Below are 21397 nucleotides of genomic sequence, written 5' to 3'. Positions count from 1 at the left end.
CTATTTTTCTCAAAAACAACAATATTAGCAAAACAAGAATTGATAATAACGGGAAAAATCATGGATTATCCAAATTGTTATTCATTGCATTGAAAAGATTGGAATTTTTCGCTTAAAAAGCACATAAATCTGTGATAAACAAAATAACAATTATGTTAAAAAATATTCTGCTTTCAATAATTGCAATGTTTATTTTTAAAACAAAAGTGAATTGTGATTTATTTAGTATTTTGCTTGAATTTTAATGTCCTTTTCCTTTGCAATTTGCTAAATAAATTTGTTTTTTTATTGTTTTGCTAATAGATGGAATGGATGAAAAAAAATGACTTTATTCAAATAACAGTTGTTTTGAAAACTTAAAACACAACAATACATAATATACACAATCAGACTGATTAACAAATATTTCATACGATTAACCTTGTTTTATAAAATAAATTTTGATAATTCGAATAAATATTTTTTTTCAATAAATTTTTTATTTCCATTTTTATCTAATCATTCAATAACAAACAGTGAAATGTTCAAAAAATATGAAGGTTCAAGATCAATACGAAAATGTCATCTTCTCGACAATCAGCTTCAAGTTCAGTATCAGAGCTTTTAGGAATGTCAGTTAGCGACTACCTTGCACAATATAAGGGTCATATGCAAACAGAACGAATTGAATTGATATCTTCTAATTTAAAGGGTATACCTGATACATTTCTCAAAAATGCATACAACGAACTTAAAGATGGATATAATCCGGATAAGTTTGAAAACTTTTGTAAAAAAGCTCGCATGCTTGGTTGCTCACTTGCTGTTAATAATACAATGACAGATGGAATGAAAGAGAAAGCTAAGGCTGAATTGGATCGCCTTACAGAGGATTTATCAACTTATAAAGGCAAACTCGAAAGAGAAGGCACTTATTTAACACATGTGAAGCTTGGGGAACATGCTTTATCAATGGGAGATTGGAAGGCTGCTCAGGCAAACTTTGCAGCTTCAAGCAACTATACTTCTGGTTTGAAGGAACAATTAGAAGTTTGTGTAAATTTGATAAGAAGCGGAGTGTACGGACACAATCCATCATTAATTTACAATGCTGTGTCGAAAATTGGTTCAGCTCCTCTTGATATGTCAGAACAAGACCATCGAGTGATAAGTTCCATAGCGCAATGTGGAGCTGGAATTGTATATTTGTGGAACGAAGATTACTTTCAGGCGGCAAGATGTTTATTAGAATGCACAATCGATATTGAAGGACATTTTAATGAGGTTTGTAATATTTTATTGGAAATTTTATTTATTTATTTCTGATTAAATAAAAATATCTTAAAAATTTCGAAATACGAAAATTCATTGCTTTATGCGTAGTTTCTTACATGCACTGACATTGCCATTATTGCTGCTCTATGCACTCTTGCGTCATTCTCTCGGCAACACATGAAAAATAATGTTATACACAACACGACATTTCACAAAATGACTGAAAATGTTCCAGAAATGAAAGAAGCTATCGACGCATACTACCAACGCGATTTTAAAAGATGCCTTTCAAATGTTAGTGAATTTAAGGTATGCATCCATATGAAACCATTTTGAATACTCAAATTATACATGCATAAGTTAAATAATTGCCTTGAAGCAGCACGGGCATCTTCGTTAATTTTTTTTGTTTAAATGTGAATTTGTTCGTATAGTTTTCAAATTATTTACGTAAAACGTGATCTTGATTTTTCTATTTTCTTCTCTTATTTGTTTGCTCGAATTGCATCTAATTGTCTGATTTTTGTCATAAGCAAACTATTCGTGTGATTCCACTTCTTGAGCCTTTCGCAGCAAAACTGTTAAGCAGAATATTTGTATCTTGTGCAAAATGCTACATCCAACCTTTCAAAGTGGTTGACCTGAAGCAGATGGCTGATGAATTCAACACCACACTCGAAGACATCGAAAAAAAAGTGACTCAGCTGGTGATGAATGGAGAAGTGCAAGCAATGGTAGACACCCACAATCATGTGTGATCAAACAACTTTTTTATAATAATAATATTTTTCTTCTTTATATTTTTGTTTTATTTTTTGGTATTTTAAACATTCACAAAATATTTATTTTTTTATTTTTTCTAATAAACTCTTGATCGAATCTAAATTGAATGGTCATTCTTCAATGCTCAATTTTAGCGTCTTATTTCACGAACATCCAACTTCCGTAGTGAGACTTTGAGCTCGTCTGCAGAATCCATCAAAGAGCTTGTATCGCAAATGGAGATGGAGCTTTTGTATATGAATGTCCGATTGAAGCGAGGAGAAGCCGAGTTTAAGTTATTCCAAGAGCACGGGGCATTCGGAAGAAGAGGCGGAAGGAGAGACGACAGAGGATTCGGAAGGATGGGCGGTGGACGGATGGGAGGATTTGGCAGATTTGGCTTTGGAGGCATGGGAAGCATGAGGGGAATGGGAAGCATGGGTGGAATGGGAGGACTAATGGGAATGATGTTCGGCGGTGGATTCTAAGGTTCAATTTTGATATATATTTCACTTTAAATATAAAAAGGGCATGCCAAAGAAAATGCAAATGAACGAAAATTAAACGTTGAGATTAGTCTTTTTGAAAGATATTTAGAACTGAGAAAATTGCATAATTATGTTGTTTTGGTTGTATTTTTATTTCTTGTCAAAGCGCATAAGTTGTGATGAAAATGCGCATTTTGCAACAAAGTTTTTGGAAAATATACACAAATATTGAAACTTTTTTGAACCTTTCTTAACAAATATCATTTTTATCGTTTCATGGCAAATTTTTCCTTTGAAATCCCTCCTTCTATAATAAATGAATACAAATCCAGAACTTTAAAAACAATAATACAAAGATATAAATGAAGCATGATATGATCATTTGAAACGAGTTTTGATTATTTACGAAACAGTGGCATGTAAGGCAAAAAATATTTAATGAGCCTCTTGTTTACGAAGGCGTGCGGTTCCATTGGTGAGATGAATTCCTAACTCTGCTGCACGTTGACGAATGAGTTTGCGTGTACGAACAGAGCATCCATGAGCAATTTCAGCTGCATATTTCTTTGAGTGCATCATAATCATTTCAAGTTCGTGTGCATTGTTAACAACAAACTTGTAATGTCCATCTGGAAGTCTATATCTTGTTTTTCTAGCACTTCCGTAACCAATCTTTGGCATGAGAAGTGAGCCACGATACTTTCTTCGGCAAGAGTTATCGATACCGCGTGGTTTTCTCCAGCTTGGCTAAAAAGAAAAATAATTTCATAATTAAAAAAATGATATATGATAATTTGATATTATATTGAATGTTAAGAAGGAGTAATTTAAGTAAAATACCTTTACTGTTTTCAGCTTGTCAGATTCAAACCGAGGGAAATGGTTTCTCTTCTTCTTGACAATTTTCAACTAATTGAATAACAAGCGTTTTTTTATCTTCGTGAAAACTTGATAAATAAAGAAAAAAATCCAAACTTTTCTTGCCATTGTTTCGATCTTTAGTCAGTTAAGGATATTATTTCGTATAAAAAATATCTATGGTATGATCATACATACCACTTTATTTGACTTTTGTAATTTGATGATCAGAAGAGCAAGGGTCATGTTGTTCGTGTGTTTGATAACGGTTTTGAATTTAAGAGCGGAAATTGGAACATGGACCGAATATAAAATAGACGTACCAGCGTTCCATGGTCATACTGCAGTCATCGAAAATGGACGCATTTACATTATCGGTGGTAAGAATGGAGATACCTACAATGATAAATGCTATATCATAAACGAAAAAGGAGAAGTTATTGGAAACAAGAAACTTGAAAATGAGATGGAACAAAGATTTGATCATTCATTTGTGAATTGTGTTGAAGGAGCACTTCTTGTTGGAGGAACTTATAAAGACAAATTTTTGGATGACGTCTGGTTTTTTGATTACATGGATCAAACGTTTATCGAAAAACCAAAATTACCGACTTCACTTTCTCAACACACTTGCGCCTCAACAACTGATGGAGATATTGTTGTTATTTGGGGAGGAAAAACGAAATCAGAAGGATCGAACGAAGAGCGAGATTCATATAATCTATATGTCGCAACAAAAAGTATTTATTTCAGTTGAATAGCGTTATATGTTTAAATTTTTTATTTGAATTGATTGATGTTTCGTGAAGGTAACGGCTATAGTTTCAAAGAAGCACATGTAACTGCGAAAGGAAAGTCATATCCTCCACCTTTGTCATGTGAGCTTACATACTGGTATTTTTGTAATATTTATTTTTCCATAAATTTTCATTTTAACATTTTGAAAATGATTAAAGGCAAAAAATTGATTCAAAATACATTTTCATCTTATCCGGAGGATATGCGACAGAGAGCGGAAATCCAACCTCATTGTATAAGCTGTATTTAGGTTTATAAGTCCATTTTTATAATTATCAAGATTTTATATTCATTTTGAAATTGAAAACGTTTTTCTAATATTTTCATCATATAAACTTAACTTTCCCATTTTACTGAAACAATATGACTGTTGATAGAAAAAGAAGGAAGCTCGTTTTCAGGGACATTCGAGCCAATGTATTCTCAGCCCGATGGTCTTCTTTCACGTCGTCAGCACCTCGCAGGCATTTACGGATCTTCGCTTTTCTTGTTTGGAGGAAATTCTGCTTCTTCATTCATTGAGAAATATAACTTGAGTTTGTGGCATTATTTTTTTCTTTTTCTGTTTGTTGTTAACTGCGTTTAACATCATTCGTTCAATCGTTCATCTTTTCTTTTCTTTTTTTTTTATGATAATAATATTTTCATTATTATTACTCTTTCTACTACCATGAAAATTAATGAACTTTTCTTTCTTTCTTTCTTTTTATTTTAACTTTACAACATTCATTCCTGTCAATTCATCATTTTTTTTTTTTGCAATTTATCCTCTCAATGCAGTTGACTTCACTTACTATCGCCTATCTGCGCCAACGGGGCTGAACCCCCCGCCTCTCATGGACTTTGCCTGCTGCTGCCTGCAGGACTCAACAGCGCTGCTGGTGATCGGCGGCCGCGACTGCTCTGACCCAGCGAAGGAAGAGATCAGCGGCAAGATGTACCGTTTTGACCTTGATCCGTGCTACTCCTCCGCCGACTGCAAGACCTGCGTCGCAAGCACCACGTGCAGCTGGTGCTCGACGAAACACACGTGTGTCTCAATGTCGCAGCAGACAGGGAAGGCTGTCTATGAAACGTGCACGCACCTGATGCACAGCGAGCTACAGTGCCCTTCGGAGTGCGAGGAGAGCCGAGACTGCGGCGTCTGCCTGCGCCACAAGGGCTGCGGGTGGTGCCAGAACACGTACGCCACTCCGGAGCCGTTTGCCGGGTGTGTTCCGGGGAATGTGCTGGGGCCGACGCTCGGCTCGTGCGGCAGCTGGGCATACGGCAGCAACGTGGCAGAGCTGTGCAAGAGTGTGATGCCTGTGTTCACGCTGGACAAGCTGACAACGACTATGAAGCTCACCGCAGCTGAGCTGTACATGGCGAAGTGGTCTTTCAGCCAGGATGTGTACGGGCTGGCTGACGTGTATGCAGCGGTGAAGGAGAAAGGGTCGACGACTGTGAAGGAGACGCTCCTGCAAAAGGGAATATACCTCGACTACCCTTACGCACGCGTTGCCATTCCTGCTGGAGGTGAAGGTGCCACAGTGACGATCCGGTTTTATGTGTATTCTCCGGGTTCTCCGAATTCCTATGTGATGTATGAATCGGAGGAGTATTTGCTGGAGTCTCCGAAGATGAAAGTGATCAGCCCGACGAAGGACGATACGTGCTATGGGACAGAGAAATACAAGATCCAGTTTGAGAGGGGCGATTTCGACCGGGGCGTGTCAGTTGCGCTGCATCATCTACAGAACTTGGAGCATCCTGTGAAGACGATCATCTTCTGGACAGAAGAGAGCGAGGTGGAGTGGGACGATATGGAAGGTATCCCTTCAGCCAATGATTATGTCATCGTCATCTCCTCCACAATGACTGGGGTGCGTTTCGCGATCTCTGATGTGTTCAAGTTCCGCTCAGATGACATTGCGCTGCAGCTGGTGTCGCCTTCTCCGCAGACGGTGATCGAAGCAGGAGAGTCTGTGCTGATCGACTGGAAGTGCAACGACCGTGCGGGAAACATGCAGGTGGTGCTGTACACGAAGAACGCAGACGATTCGCGTGAGCGTGTGCAGATCATATCTCCCAACCAGGATCCACACACGTCGCTGGAGTGGGAGGCAGTTGTGTCACGCACAGCTGACAACTACATCATCTGCGTGGAGGAGATTGTGACACACACTGAAGTGTGCTCTCCGGAGAAGACAATCAAACAGCCCTCGCTGGAGCTGAGGTTCAAGGCGGCGCGCCACAAGAACTGGTATGTTGGGGAAGAGGCGAAGCTGGCAGAGAACGTGATTATTGTGGAAGGTGACGATGTGACGATCGCGTGGGACTATGTGGGGAGGAAAGCGAAGAAGGACATTATGCTCTACTCGAGCTCAAACACCACGCCTATTGGCATTGCCAGAGCAGACGAGGCAGCGTCGTCGTATGTGTGGTCGGTGCCGGAGGGGCTGGGGATGTCAGAGGCAGACAAGAAGAACCAGAAGAGCTTGGCTCCTTCACAGTCACCAGCAAATGCATCAGGAGTTGTCTCGTCTTCTTCCTTGTACTCGTTTATTTCCTCTCTTTCTCGTTCATCGAAGACGCTTGGCAAGCACATCCCGGGTGTCAGTGCAGTGTATGTGGGCGACTCCGAGTCCTACCACATAGAGGTGAACTCGATGTGGCGCAATGTGACTGCCCGGTCCCTCCCGTTTGTGGTGGCTCGGCCGGGGCAGGTGCCTGTGCGGTCGATTGGGAGTGTGATTGCAATAGCTGTCGTGGCGTTCGTGCTGGCGATTGGGCTGCTGGTGCTGTGGAAGATTTACTTCAGGAAGAACATGGTCGGGTTCACGCCGTTGGGGTAAGCGTGCCTCGTGGAAGTGACAGAAAAACAGGAGGTGTTTTGAGAGGGGAGCAGGAGGAGGGGGAAGGAAGGGGGAAGGAAGAGAAGAGAGAGGGGAAGAGAGAAGGGAATAAGGGCAGAGAGCAAAGGCAATTGCAGGAAGAGGAAAAGCTAAAAGTGAAAATGGTACTTAAAAATCTTTTTTAACTTTTGGTTTTATTTTGGTATTAGAACTGGTTTTTCTTTTTTTTTTAAAAAAAATTGGGTTATTTGAATGGAATCGAAAAGTGTGAATGTAAGTAGTTCATTTAGAGCAATCAGTTTGACGGAAAAGAGACTTTTTCTTTATTGTCCAACAGGAAAACGAGAATAATACTCTGATATTATTTAGTCATGTTAAGCTCTGCATAACATTTTTGCAACCTTCTTCATCAAAGAGCTTGCGATCTTGAATTACAAATATTAACTGAGTCTATTTCTTTTCTTTTTTTCTCAAAGCAATTCACAATTAATCAGTTTTTTCTTTATCGCATAACTCTTTGGAGTGAAATCTAACATCTTGGGAAATTCTTTGCTTTATTTACAAAACGCTATTCTTGATAATTGCATTGTTCCTTATATAATCCAAATTTAAGTTATACAGACTTATGGCTTAAGATCAGTGAATTGACCTTTTTGAAAATGTTTTCGCTGTGCTGCTTGGGACTAGCATTTTGTTTATTTGCATCATCGCAGAAAGAAATGAAAGTTAATGCAGATCCTAAATTGATACAGGTTATAGGTGTAACACGCCATGGAGTCCGTTCCTCAATAAATCCTATCCCAAGTCTCCCATGTCCCAAATTTAAAGAAACTCCTGGAGAGATTACACAAAAAGGGCATGAAGAAAATTATCAGTTGGGCGAGAGCATACGAGAGTCTTACAAAGATTTTATTGGAAGTGAGTTTTCAATAAAAAAGCATTATTTTATATCATCTGGAGAGCCAAAAACATTGATCTCTGGACAGAGCATATTTCAGGGGATGTTTAATAGTAGTTTTGTTGATGGAATGAAGCCTTATCCGGTTTGTTATTGTTTCTGTTGTTATTTCTAAACAGAAAATCCTTTATCATGTTTTTTAAAAAAAGTCTGTTCCAATTCACTCTGAAACACTTTCTTCGGACCACGTTATGATGTTTTCTTCGACTTGTGCGGAGTGTGTATTTTTATTTTCCTGAAAACTTTTAGTTAAAAAATAACAAATTGTTACAGAGCAATTTCAGCAGAGCGACAATATGTAACAAAAACAGATGAATGGAATGAAATAGCAAAAGCAAATAAAGAATTTTTTGGAAAGGTTAAAGAAAAAGGAGGGTTTAGTTTTGATATTACATTTGGAACAGTTCCAAGTTTGCTTTCAATGAATTATTTGCAAAATTAATTAATTTTTTGTTCATTATTTGACGTTGTGTTTTTTTAGAAGCAGCTGAGCAGATTATACTTGCAACTCACAACGGATTTACAAGCACATCTGAAAATTGCGTCTTTGACGATAATGATATGAATGATAAATTGATAGAACTTGCAACGAAAAGGGTTTGTAGATACTTTTAAAAATATGAATATAAATCTTGCTAAATGAAAATTTGGTGCAAATCTCAAATTTACAGAATATCATGAATAACAATCCAAAAGACACAGAACTTGCGAAACTTCAGGCAAGTCCTTTTATCAATGATGTTTGCAATATTTGTGTTATTTAACAAATTTACAATATCCATTTCAACATGAAATTTGCATTACTATTACTGTTCAATGCTTTAGGTAATTAAAAACATAAAAGCAAGAATTGCATCAAAAGATAAAGAAAAAGAGTTTGTCATGTACATTGGATCAAATGCAAATGTTCTTGGCCCACTTCAGCTTTTCAAACAAGAATCGCCAGGACGTGTTCCGTTTGGATCACTTTTTTATTTCGAGGTGTACAATACAAATGGCGCCAAAACAGAAGGGCCATACGAAGAAGCGGACATTAAAGTCAAAGTTGGTTATAGAAAATTTGAAAATGGAAAGTTGGAACCTGTTGGAGAAGCTTGCAAAACTTGCAATCTTTCGCCTGTTATGTGTAACGAGCAAGATATGTGCACAATTCAACAATTAAAAGAGTATGTTTTGAGAAAGTTTTTTTTTTTTTTTTTTTTTTTTTTTTTTTTTTTTTTTTTTTTGAAAGAGTTGTAGTTTCTTTTATTTATCAATTAATCATGTGTTTTTATTCAATAATTATTTTTTATAAAATTTTCCTGTAACATCTTTATTTGATTTCTATCATAAAATTAAAACAAATTCTTTTTGAACAGCATTGTCTACACCAACGAGGAATGGCTGACCAAATGCGGGCTCGATGAAAAAAAACCCGAACCTGCAAACAACGAAACTGAAATTGCAGACAAACCAGTCCAAAGCAAAGCGTTTTCACCTGCAGCTCTTGCAACAACGATCGTGCTTGCAGTTGTTCTTTTGATTGCAATTGTGGTTATTGTTATTTTGGGTATTAAGAATTGCTCCATTAGCTCGAGGCTGAAGGCAGCTTCGGCCAACAGTGACGGAATGGCCATTCAAATGAAAGCAATGGAGCCAGAAGCGGAAAGTGCAAGCAATTAATTCTGAAAGAAGAATAATATATGGGCTGTAATTTAAGAACGTTGCTCATTTTAATGCTTTAGACGGAAATTATGACACGTTTTTGAAAGTGCTCTGTAATTTTTATTTGACCATGCTCATATTTTTTTTCCTTTTCAAACATTTTTTTAACCATTGTGAGATTTTGGTCTAACTTATGGCAGTAATTGTTTTGCTAATTGCTACTTAATATTCAAATTCTTAATTTTCGTATCATTACATAATTGTAGATCTGCTTGTATATTTATTTTGTTTTTATTCTTTTAGACTCGAATATTTATAGTGCAATTCCATTCTTCAAGAATGGACTTACTCAGTTGAATATCCATTTATCTTAACATCATTTATTTCTTTTTCATTACAAGCTTTTCATTTAGAATTTCTGAATAGTTAATAAGTAGTCAATCCTAAGAAACTAACATTGTCCTCTTTCAAATATGTTTCAAAAATAGACTCCTCAACATTCTTTCAATTTACTCATTGTTTGCGACTTCAAAAGCTTTCAAAGAAAATAAAACTATCTTTCTTTTTAAATTAATGAAATAAAAAAAAACAACTTCTTAAAAACACAAATTCGTATTTCTCTTTTCAAAAAAACAAATAAAATGATATGATTGAAAATACACATCCCTTAATGTTTCATTAAAAGCAAAAGGAGAAAAGATTAAAAACGAATCTTTCATCAAAATGACAAATAAATCTCAACAGCAGTCATCCATATAAACAAAATAGAAAACATTCTGAATCATTTGGCTTTGAAAGTGTTGAGTTCTTTATCATTCAAAACAAAAGACAAAAACATCTATATCTTTAAATTCCTCACGCTTTCACTTCATTATGGGGATAATGCTCTTCAAATCATCAAATAAAATAAATTTAACAGAATTGTTCCTTTACAAAATAGTTTAATATTCTTCTCCGCCTTCTCCTTCTTCCTCGTCCTCTCCAGATTCAGCACCAACTTCTTCGTAATCTTTCTCAAGAGCTGCAAGATCTTCTCTTGCTTCTGAGAATTCTCCTTCTTCCATACCTTCTCCGACGTACCAGTGGACGAAGGCTCTCTTGGCGTACATAAGATCGAATTTGTGATCGATTCTTGAGAACACCTCAGCAATGGCTGTTGAGTTGGAGATCATGCAAACAGCTCTTTGGACTTTAGCCAAATCTCCTCCTGGAACAACTGTTGGTGGTTGATAGTTAATTCCGCATTTGAATCCAGTTGGGCACCAGTCGACAAATTGAATTGTTCTCTTTGTCTTGATGGTTGCAACAGCTGCGTTGACATCCTTTGGAACAACATCACCACGATACATCATGCAGCAAGCCATGTATTTTCCATGTCTTGGATCGCATTTAGCCATCATGTTTGCTGGTTCAAATGCTGAGTTTGTGATTTCAGCAACTGACAATTGTTCATGATATGCTTTCTCAGCTGAGATAACAGGGGCATATGATGAAAGCATAAAGTGGATACGTGGGTATGGCACCAAGTTGGTCTGAAATTCAGTAAGATCAACATTCAAAGCACCATCGAAACGGAGTGATGCAGTCAATGATGAAATAACTTGGGCGATCAATCTGTTCAAGTTTGTGTACGTCGGGCGCTCGATATCGAGGGAACGACGGCAGATATCATAGATAGCTTCGTTGTCGAGCATGACGCACACTTCAGTGTGGTTCAAAAGGGAATGAGTTGAAAGAACTGCATTGTATGGTTCAACGCATGCGTTTGAGATTTGTGGGCTTGGGTAAACAGTGAATGATAATTTTGATTTGCGGCCGTAGTCAACAGACAGACGTTCAAGCAACAATGATCCCAAACCAGCACCAGTTCCTCCACCAACTGAGCTGAACACCAAGAATCCCTGAAGACCTGTGCACTGGTCAGCAAGTTTACGGATTCTGTCGAGGCACAAGTCAACAATTTCCTTTCCAATTGTGTAATGTCCACGAGCGTAGTTGTTGGCTGCATCCTCTTTTCCAGAGATGATCTGTTCTGGGTGGAACAACTCTCTGTATGTTCCTGATCTCACTTCATCAGCAACAGTTGGTTCGAGATCAATGAACACTGCACGAGGAACGTGTTTGCCTGCACCAGTCTCAGAAAAGAATGTATTGAATGCATCATCTCCTCCTCCGATGGTTTTGTCTGATGGCATCTGTCCATCGGGCTGAATTCCGTGCTCCAAGCAGTACAATTCCCAGCAAGCATTTCCTGTTTGGATACCGGCCTGTCCAATATGAATTGAAATAACTTCACGCATTTCTAAATGTTTTGTTTGTTGTAGCTTTAACCGTTAAAATTCAAGTTTACATGTTTTACAACCTTCCTAATTAAGTTAAACGTAATAAATTTTTCAAAATAACAATTTTTATTTTTCGTTCATTTGCTTTTTATTGTATATAATTTTATTTAATTTGGTCGTTATTTGATTTATTTTCATTATTCTCAATTTCTTGCAGTTGAAGTGTATTTTTTTTATTTTTGAATTTATTTTCCTTTTTTTTAAATACTGGATTGTAGCTTTTAATTAAAATATATTTGCTATTTATTGTGGCATGAAACAACTTTTGCTTGAGGCGCTGCTACATATCAGTTTTAAATTGGATGATGCCACAAAAAATGCAATGGAAAATGATATTTTAATAATTGAAGGTGATAAAAGGCAGCGAGCCGAATCTTTTCCAAATTCACTTGATTCAAAATTGTATCATCCGGAAATTCTTTTCGAATTTGATTGTGCTCCTTGGCCAGCACCGAAGAATATAGCAAATTTTTGTTTTCCTGAAAAGAATTTCCTTTTTCATTCATTATCTATTCGACAGTTTGTAGATGTTATCTTTGAAAGTTAAATATCTCATTCATAAATTTTTATTGAAATAGAGGCACTTTTGTTTTTTGCTTGACAACGCAATCGAATGAAAGACGTTTTGGCTTTTGCCTTCGTTTTCAAGTGGATGACAGCAAACCTCCTGAGTGTATATGCATTCTGACAAGTAATTATTGGGTCAAGAGCATGGAAAATATGCTTTGCAGCTTTCAAGCGTTGTACTTAAATTCCGATTTAATCATTCAAAAAGAACTGCCAACAGCCTCTCAACTTAATGTTGTCTATCGTCCACTTCTGGATGTGCTTACTGCATTCAAATTCCCTCGTCAAGGGTCAAATTGTTTAATAAAAATTCCAGATAGCTCTCATTTTATATTGATATCACGACCTTCTTCTCCACTTGGATTTCTAGAGAATCTTAATACTTCGATTCTTTTTTCCAAATTTTCTTGTGCAGATATCGCCAGCATACATTTATGGCTTCTTTTGGAGCGTTCTGTTTTGATTGTTGGAGATAACTTACAACAAATCGGAGAAGCTTGCCATGCATTGGAATGCCTTCTGGTGCCATTTGTCTGGCATCATGCAATAATCATGATTGTCCCGTACTCTTTGATTGAATGCACTGAAGCACCAATGCCATTTATTATGGGGACTCTGCGAGAGAACCTAAAAGGACACGAAGGAGGTTTATCTGGCACCACAGCTGTGGCTAATCTTGAAGACGGGACAGTATTGTTTCCTATCGACAGCGCATTGAACAGGCTCAAAAGAGTGCAAGGTCCAAGAGAAGCAGCCAAGTATCGTCAAGGTGCAAACTCAGAGAGAAGAACAAGTTATCAATCGTCTTCCATCTTTCAGAACAAACTTTCAAATGACAAAAGAATCATAAAAAATGGGAACAATAAGGTTGATAAAGAAGGCAAGGGAAAACTCACTTCGGCACAAATTGAATATTTGGAGTTATCTTCCCTTTCCTTCCCTTCCACCGCATTTGCGCCTTCTCCGCCTCCAGAAGTGGCATCACTCAACATCGCATCTTTCAAAGTGATGCTGTTTATGCTCAACAGAATATCACCAAATTTCTCGTATTCCGCTCAAAATTCAGCTTCAACAAGTAATTCAGTACTTTCCCCTGGCTTCGCCACACCGAAAGAGAAGGAAAGGCTCATGTTGCTGCAAAGCATTAGAGCCTCTGCATACTACTTCTTCCGCTTTCATGCCACGCTCTGCGCGCCCATCCAGCAGAGCTCTCTTCCAACTGCTGTTTTGCAGACTGACAGCAACAAAGAACAGCAACTGCCGCAATTGCAGCCACATTCGCCTTCTTCGTTTGGGGCAGCGCAGTTTATCGATGTTGAAAAGTACGTCTGCTCGTTCCCACGCTCCACTCAGCCGTTTGTGAGGCAGTTTCTCTCCACTCGCCTGTTTCTGGAGTTTGCTGAGTTCCATCTCCAGGAGCAGGTAAAGGCAAAGACAAAGAAAAAGTCAAAGACAAAGGAATTAAATGTCTTATCAGGAACAATCAAGAGAAGAATTTCAGCACCACAGAAACCTTCGCTATCTGCCTGCTCTGCTGATGCAGCAAACACGGCTGAGCCGCAGCAAGAGATGCAAAAGTCGCGAGTTCTGTCAACTGCAAATAGAGATGCATATCCATCTGTATCAATGCCTTCTCCAAATATAGCAGCGGATTCATCATCTTCTTCGTCTCAGGAGCAGTCTTTGCCTACTACTTCCTCCAAAACAAGTTCACTTCATTGCCATCTGACAGCGTTTGATCTGTTTGCAGAGGAAATAAACTCTGTTGTTGATGGCAGGCTGTCAGCCTCTGAAGCGTTCTTTCTGCAGCCAGAAAAGGCTAACCAGAACAAAGCTTTGTTTCTGCAACCACAGCAGCAGGTACAAACACAAAGACAAATAAATTCTTCTTCACAGCAGCGTTCAGTTGCTGCTCCATCAAAGCCAACCATATCGTTGATCTGTCCCAGTCCTCCTAAACATCCACCTCCTCAGCGGCCTTTGCTGAACGTGAAGGCAAATGCGCCTTCTCTTTCTGTGGACTCAAGGCTCAAGCAGCCCATTCAAAAACCTCCTCTTCCATCGCATCCCCCTCCGCTGACCCCGCCTGTGTCACCGTCTGCTGCTTCTCCTCCAGCCCTTCCTTTTTCGCTTCCTTCTTCTGCACCTCCTCCACCTCCTTCTCCTCCTCCATTTAAAGCAGGGTTAGCCAACTCTGCGGTATCTGTCTCTGCTTCTGCTCCATTTGTAGTTCGTTCTTCACCTTCATCTAACGCACCTCCATTTCATCCGCCTGCATCATCTGAGCCTTTGCATACTCGCACTTCTTCAGCTCCCAAGAATATGCCTCTCCCACCTTCGCTGTTACCTGCTCATTCTCTTTCTCAGTTGTTTCCCCCGCCTCCACCGCCACGTCATCCACCACCAACAGGTGCATCAAAACTCATTACAGAACACAGTGAACAGGCACATGAATCAACTTCACAGTTTCCTTCTTCTCTTCCTTCAACTGAAATATCTGCCGTTTCCAATGAAAAGCCAATGGCTGAGTTAAATTCGATTGAGAAATTTGAACAAATACCAAGTGTTGATGTCAAAAAACAAATTCGAACAGAAATGGTGAAAAGTTCTGATGTTTCATCCAATTCTTCTTCATTATCATTGTCTTCTTCTTCTTCTTCTTCTTCTACAACTCCTTCTTATCCAAAGTCTCTTTCATCCCAATCGGGCAACAAGCCAGTGAAAAAACTTTCTCTGAGGCAGCAAGCCCCAATTTCACTGTTGCCTCAGCAATCAAATCGGCAAAGTTCAATTTCTCTTTCGCAGAATGATTCTTCTTCACAAGCTGTTGTGAATGCACAAGCGCCTTCATTACAGAAGCAAGCATCGCAGTTAAGCAGTGATCAACGAAATAACAAAGTATCGCAGCGTTTCAGCCAAATAATTGAACTGGACAAAATAAAAGACAAAGAAGAAGAAGAATCTGATGTTGACTTTGTTGAATCGGATGAGCTGACAGATTTATCATTCTTTGAAGAGGAGTTGGACGAAGAAACCGATGAAACAGGAGGCTCATGCGAAGTGTTGGGTGAAGAAGATGAGGATAAAGATCATAGCAGTATGAAATTACAAGCAAAGGAACAAGAAAGAAAGCAGAACTCACCAGTTGAAAGTTGCACTGAGGGAAATTTTGAGAAATCATTGAAGGAATCAAAACGTTTTCATTCGAAATGCAAGCCGATAAGTCTTGGTGAGACATTCCGCGTTGAGCGTCACTTGCTGATGAAAACGTTGAAACGCACACAAATGAAAAATGTGCTTCCCGTACATCGCGAAGAATCAGGGAGAAATGATCAGGCTTCAGACTTATTTTTGGCTCAGGAAAATGATTTGAATGAAAATGTGCCGCAACAGCAAGAACTCACATCGGAAGAAGATAAGGAATTTGCTTCAAATGAAGATGTAGAAAAAGAATTTGGCAATTGTGTTATTGTGGATGAGGATGGAGGTGAAGAAGATATGTTCGACCTTTCGGATGATTATCTCTCGGAATCGGATTCTGTCGAAGATGAATTCATGAAAATAACAAAGTGCGGAGGATTTGATAAAAATGAAGATGATGCTCCAAAAGGAAACGGTTATGATGAAAATGGTTTACTTCCTCTTTTATCGAGAACATTAAAAAGATCGATTTTCAAAAAAGGGGGATGATTGCAACCAAATGAATAAAGGAGCTACTAAAAAAATTAAATGAGCGTGGCATCAATTATGTTTGTATTAAATCGTCTTTTTTTAAAAATGTAAAAAATCTAAAAATGAAAAAAGAAAAGATTGTAAATGTGAAGAAAAACACAAAAATAATTAGCAACAAATTATAATTTCTAGATAGTTTTTTAGTGGTGAATTATGTATTTTTTATATATTTATTTGACATAAATTTGGAGATGTTTTAATTGTTTTTTGTTTTGAATTGGAGATTTTATCAGCAATAATTCAAATTTGAAAATACAGTTAAAACCGGATATAATAAATGCAAATATACACTTTTCCTTACAAAAAATAGTGAAATTTTTTGAATTATGATAAATGAAAAAATGATAGTTGGTTACCTAAATGCAAAATAGCATCGGAAATTATTGCGGAAAACTTTTCTTTGTATTATCACATCTTTCATCTAGTCAGTTATTCATTAGTGTGGTGAGTTTTTTTTCATTCCACTTTTATTTTTATTGGTGCCTGAATTATCTGAATCCAGGAGCATTTCAGAAAAATATTTTTTTGAAAACCTACAAATAATTATTATAAACTGTTTCGGAAAATATCTTTTTATTTCGTTATTTTTGTGTACAAATCTTGAGTTTTTTCTTTTCTTTTCTTATCTTTTTTTTTTTTTTTTTTTTTTTTTTTTTTTTTTTTTTTTTTTTTTTTTTTTTTCGTCCAAATGAAGTGGAAAACTGGTGACGGACGTGACAGATTTTTTTTCTCACGTCACCCAGGGCTAATCTCAATGGGATTTTTGTTGAAATTAGTTTTTGCAATAGCAATATCATAAACAATAAGTGTTCCATATTTCAACCCATTTTTTTCAAAATTCCATTGAGATTAAATTTTTGATCAAAACTCGAAAGAAAGTGTGATTTCAAAAAGGATCAGCCATATGGGACAAAATTCTTGCTTTAATAAAAAAACAACGATTTATTCCAAACCTTTTCCAATTTCATTTCATAACAAGTCAAACATTCTCATCCAAAAATGTTTTGAAAAATAGAAAAAAATGAGAAATTTATCGAAAACACTGAACGGAACAAAATTCATAATGCAGAAAATATCGTCCCATATGGGTGATTATTTTGAAATTGAATTTTTTCTGACACAAATTTCGAGATGAATGTTTGCTATGAATAATCTTTAATTAATCCAAAAAAGTGACGGATTTATTTTCTGACGCCTCTCCAATTATTTTAAGTCATAATTGGGCTTTTGATATGATTGATTAACATTTTACGTTTTAATAAAAATTATTAATCCAATGACAATGAATTTTCAAGATTTCAGACACTTCGAAAAATGTTATATTTTTTAGAATAATCACACATATCAAAAAAAATCATTCAAATATTCAAAAAAAATAATAAAGAGAGAGAAAGAGAGGGAGAGAGAGAGAAAAAAAGAGAGAGAAAGTAGTGAGTGAATGAGAGAAAAAAGAAATAGAAAGAAAATGAAGAAATAAAGAGGTTCCAAATAAAAAAACGTTATTATCGGAAGAAAAAAATTAACAAGTCTGTAGCCTGTGTTGGATACAGAAAAATTTGCTTCTATTCGCACAGATAACTAATGAAGGTTTTATAATTTAATTTTTCTTTCTTTCTTTCTTTATTTTATTCCCTCATTTTTATTTATTAAAAGTTGAATGAAAAAATAATCGATCAAATACACCATAACTATAAAGTCTATTTAAAAAAACAACTATTTTTGATAAAAATTAGATCCAATCAAATAGAAAGTATTCTTTATCGCAATTTCATTTCACTTATTCAGATTTTTTGCAATAATGGATGTTGAAAAACTTCTTCTATTCTCAAAATCTTCAATTTTGTGATTAAAGAAGGTCTTATTTCTTTCAAAATGAATATTGCCTTTCAAGACTATACATTCTATGAAAATCAAGAGATGCTCCCAATTAGACAATATTGGTGTTTGAAATTTCACTTTATCTTTCGGTTGTTCAGCTTCGTTCTTATTTTGATCTTTGAAGCGAAATTTTCAAAGTTAGGCAACTACACAACAGATGAGCAAAAGCAAAAAATCGGAAAAATGAATGCAATTATATTTAAAATGAGCAAAAATAGATTGTGCTATATTTTTGATGAAGAACTGATCAAAGAAGTTGAAAAAATGGTTGAAGAAAAGAAAATGTCATATGAAAATGCTGTTTATTTGTTGAATAATGCAGGAGTTTTCATACAGTGCATTAAACCTCCTAGTTGTCATTTTGATGGATTTTCTTTGGTCGAAAAAATTGAGGAACTGATTAATTTTGAAGAAGAGAAGAAAGATGAAGAAAAAAATGTTGAGCTGTTGTTTGATTTGAACAAGTGTTATCTTTTAGCTTGTGCAAGCGATTGGCTGGGAGCTTTTGAATACATTTTCATACTGTGCATGTTGAAAATTTCGTTGAATAAGGAGAAAAGCGAAAAAGTTCAAAATGAAGTTGAAACTGCTTTGGATGTGTTAAGTGTAATTGATCAAATAAATGTTTGATTTTTATTTTTATCAATTTAGATTTTATTTTTTTAGCTCTATTTTAATATCTTATTTAGAGAAAAACAGAAAATAAACTTTATCTGAATGAAATGATGGAAATAATCCAATATCATCAGAAACATAGCAATCTGACACGACTGGCCTATCAAGCTGCTTGGCAGTTTACTATTAACCGATTTGGGAATGATAAAAGTTTAGAAGAATTGATTATGAACGAGATGCATTTTATGAGAGAAGCAAAAAGAGAATTGGAGGAACTTACAAAATGCATGGATTGGAAGAGCAAAGTGGAGAGATTCTTATATGTAATAGAAAAGAAAGAAGCACGCACCATTAATAAATGGATCAATGTAATGGAAGAATACTTAGAATCACATAGATTGTGGAATGAAGAATCTGTTGGGCTACTTGGTAGCGTTGCAGGAGCGTTTCGGGCATCAAAGAATTACAATGGAAATGTTAATAGATTTTGCATCAGTTTTTTCAATAAATTTGTAAACGGAGCAAAGCATGTTGAATACTTGTTAAAAAGCGGGGCTGTTAATGCTGTTTTGGAGGAAATTACAAATCCATACCAAAAGGATTCTCAAATCAAGGAATGTTTTTTGTTTTTCCGATTCTTAAAGGAAGCATTAGAGAAGAAAACGGAAAAAGAGAGCGACGAAACAAAACGAATAGCAATTAAAAGAAAGATATTTGACATGTTGGAGGAAAAAGGATACGAAGACTCATTAACGGACTTGTGTCAACAGCCTCGTTTCTTTCCTGGGAGTAAAGATATTCACTTATCATCTTTTGACTTTTTGCCGCGTCTGCCAGACCCTGATTATATTGTGTATTTGTAAAAGAAAAATGTTCTTCTCAACTGCATTTCTTGATTTGTTGTTTCAGATGAAGGGAATGCAAGAGGAAAGAGAAATGACGATGAAGAATGGAATGGAGTGAACTTTGAGTTTCAGAAGAGGCGGATGAATGAAAGGCTAAAAAAAAAAAGAAAAAAAAAATCCAATGCAAACTTTAAATGGCTTATTGACCTCTTATTTATTTCTATCATTTTTCATTTTTTCAACTTCCATTTTGAAAAATTTCCATTTCCATCGTCATTTCTCTTTCACAAATCATCAATCGCAAATTTATTCAACCATCATTATCATTATCATTATCTTTCTTCTTCTTCTACTACTACTACAACTTCGTCTTCTTCTTTAACTTTATTAATATTATTATTATGAGTTTTTTCCCTTTTATTGATATCATTATTGTTATTGCGATTATGATTATGATTCCATTTGTGTCTGAAGCCATCCTTTCCACAGTATTTCTACCAAATTAGATGAGCTTTGAAGAGTTCTTCAACATTTCTCTTAAAGTTCACATCATCACGATAATAAATTCATTTTTGTATTTTTTCATATAGGAAGCAGCATCTACAGCTTCTTCATCACAATCTCGTTCTTTTTCTTCTTCTTTTATTATTTTTAAAAGATTTTTGTTGTGCGTATGGTTTCATTTTATATTTTTCATTTAATTTAATCCAACTTATTATTTATATCATTAACAACAGATTCCTTCTTTTCTGATGCTGCTGCTCTATCTCTGTCTTCTTTTTATACTCTCGTCATCGTCTTCTTCTTTTTCTTCGTATTCATCTTCTTCTTCGTCTTCTTCATTTTCGTTATATTCGTTTTTCAAGCCATCTTTCTAAACTCTTTCTGTCGCAATCATTCCTTATTCTTCTTTTCATTCAATTGATTTTCTTTGCATTCAAAAATTTGCATCTAATTTCAAGAAAGACTGCAAAGAAGACAAAGAAGGCAAAGACGATGACGAAATTTCATGAGTTTTTATTTGATTTTCTTTATTCTTTCTTTCTTTCTTTTCTTTTTTTTACTATTTCTTTTTTCTTTTGATATTTGCGATGCAGTTTTTTATTAATTATTCAATCTGAGTGCTGAAGCGCACTCATTTCGATCAGCTTGTTTGTGCGCTGATAATTTCAGAGCCAAAGCAGTGTATGGCACACAACGGCAGACGGCGCGTCTGCGTTTTGTTTTGTGCCAATCTTCTTTGGGTGTTGAGATATTATGCACTTGCAAAGCTGCTTATTGAAAAATTTATCATTTGTATCTTTTGAAGTCTGTATTTTTTTCCAACAACAAATTAACTTTTCACTCAATAATCTGAACTATTGAACAAATTGTAGAAGTATTCTTATTTTTATCTTTAACGCTTTAATGTGGTTAATCGATATTTCATAAATAAACTACTATTTTTCGCATACAAACAGAAAATTATAACTTTTTGAACTTTCGAAAGCTATAAGGGAAAAAATTTGAAAAGTTTATGAAAACTATTGTCAAAAATTATATCTCGTTTGAAAGATTTTCTTTTTTCCTTCCTTCCTTCCTTTTTTAGTAATTTTCATGTGCAACGGACAAATTCTTTTGAATCTCTTATCCTCACTTATGCTTTATTCTTACTGTTTTCCAAATCCTTTGTCTTCTCATTGTCAGATGTTAAGTCATATTGTTCTTTCTTTCTTTTTGCTAGCAAAATAAAAATAAAATAACAACTATTGACTTTTCAGAAAAATACTCATCACATTTTCTCTTTAATATTGATTCTTGGATTCTTTAATATTCAACA

General features: G+C 35.9%; 6 protein-coding genes across 6 annotated transcripts; 4 read left to right on the top strand and 2 right to left on the bottom strand.

The window, feature by feature from the left end:
• Positions 1–541: 541 nt before the first annotated feature.
• MONOS_3580 (putative PCI domain containing protein) lies at positions 542–2860 on the top strand. The gene is made up of 4 exons (XM_067873589.1): positions 542–1263; positions 1363–1563; positions 1788–2006; positions 2172–2860. Exons 1-4 carry the CDS (start codon positions 559–561, stop codon positions 2502–2504), a joined length of 1458 nt encoding a protein of 485 aa, XP_067734649.1. The 5' UTR covers positions 542–558; the 3' UTR covers positions 2505–2860.
• Positions 2751–3543, bottom strand: MONOS_3579 (putative 60S ribosomal protein L32-2). The gene is made up of 3 exons (XM_067873587.1): positions 3480–3543; positions 3345–3413; positions 2751–3251 (listed from the first exon to the last, which is right to left on the bottom strand). Exons 1-3 carry the CDS (start codon positions 3489–3491, stop codon positions 2940–2942), a joined length of 393 nt encoding a protein of 130 aa, XP_067734648.1. The 5' UTR covers positions 3492–3543; the 3' UTR covers positions 2751–2939.
• Positions 3544–3549: 6 nt separating this feature from the next.
• Positions 3550–7542, top strand: MONOS_3578 (uncharacterized protein). The gene is made up of 5 exons (XM_067873586.1): positions 3550–4102; positions 4172–4256; positions 4319–4410; positions 4538–4696; positions 4941–7542. Exons 1-5 carry the CDS (start codon positions 3586–3588, stop codon positions 6995–6997), a joined length of 2910 nt encoding a protein of 969 aa, XP_067734647.1. The 5' UTR covers positions 3550–3585; the 3' UTR covers positions 6998–7542.
• Positions 7543–7627: 85 nt separating this feature from the next.
• On the top strand, positions 7628–10050 carry MONOS_3577 (uncharacterized protein). Its single transcript, XM_067873585.1, has 7 exons — positions 7628–8040; positions 8105–8172; positions 8229–8365; positions 8437–8552; positions 8627–8695; positions 8781–9121; positions 9314–10050. Exons 1-7 carry the CDS (start codon positions 7657–7659, stop codon positions 9615–9617), a joined length of 1419 nt encoding a protein of 472 aa, XP_067734646.1. The 5' UTR covers positions 7628–7656; the 3' UTR covers positions 9618–10050.
• Positions 10051–10194: 144 nt separating this feature from the next.
• On the bottom strand, positions 10195–11947 carry MONOS_3576 (Tubulin alpha chain). The gene has a single exon (XM_067873584.1). It carries the CDS (start codon positions 11897–11899, stop codon positions 10541–10543), a length of 1359 nt encoding a protein of 452 aa, XP_067734645.1. The 5' UTR covers positions 11900–11947; the 3' UTR covers positions 10195–10540.
• A 161-nt stretch (positions 11948–12108) lies between these two features.
• MONOS_3575 (putative DENN domain-containing protein 2) lies at positions 12109–16547 on the top strand. Its single transcript, XM_067873583.1, has 2 exons — positions 12109–12460; positions 12520–16547. Exons 1-2 carry the CDS (start codon positions 12195–12197, stop codon positions 16196–16198), a joined length of 3945 nt encoding a protein of 1314 aa, XP_067734644.1. The 5' UTR covers positions 12109–12194; the 3' UTR covers positions 16199–16547.
• Positions 16548–21397: the final 4850 nt, after the last annotated feature.

Source organism: Monocercomonoides exilis (genome assembly GCF_001643675.1).
Source record: "Monocercomonoides exilis strain PA203 chromosome Unknown scaffold4-2303458, whole genome shotgun sequence".
Taxonomy (NCBI): domain Eukaryota; phylum Preaxostyla; order Oxymonadida; family Polymastigidae; genus Monocercomonoides; species Monocercomonoides exilis.
Note: the sequence above shows the minus strand (reverse complement) of the source record. Positions and strands in the feature narration are given on the sequence as shown.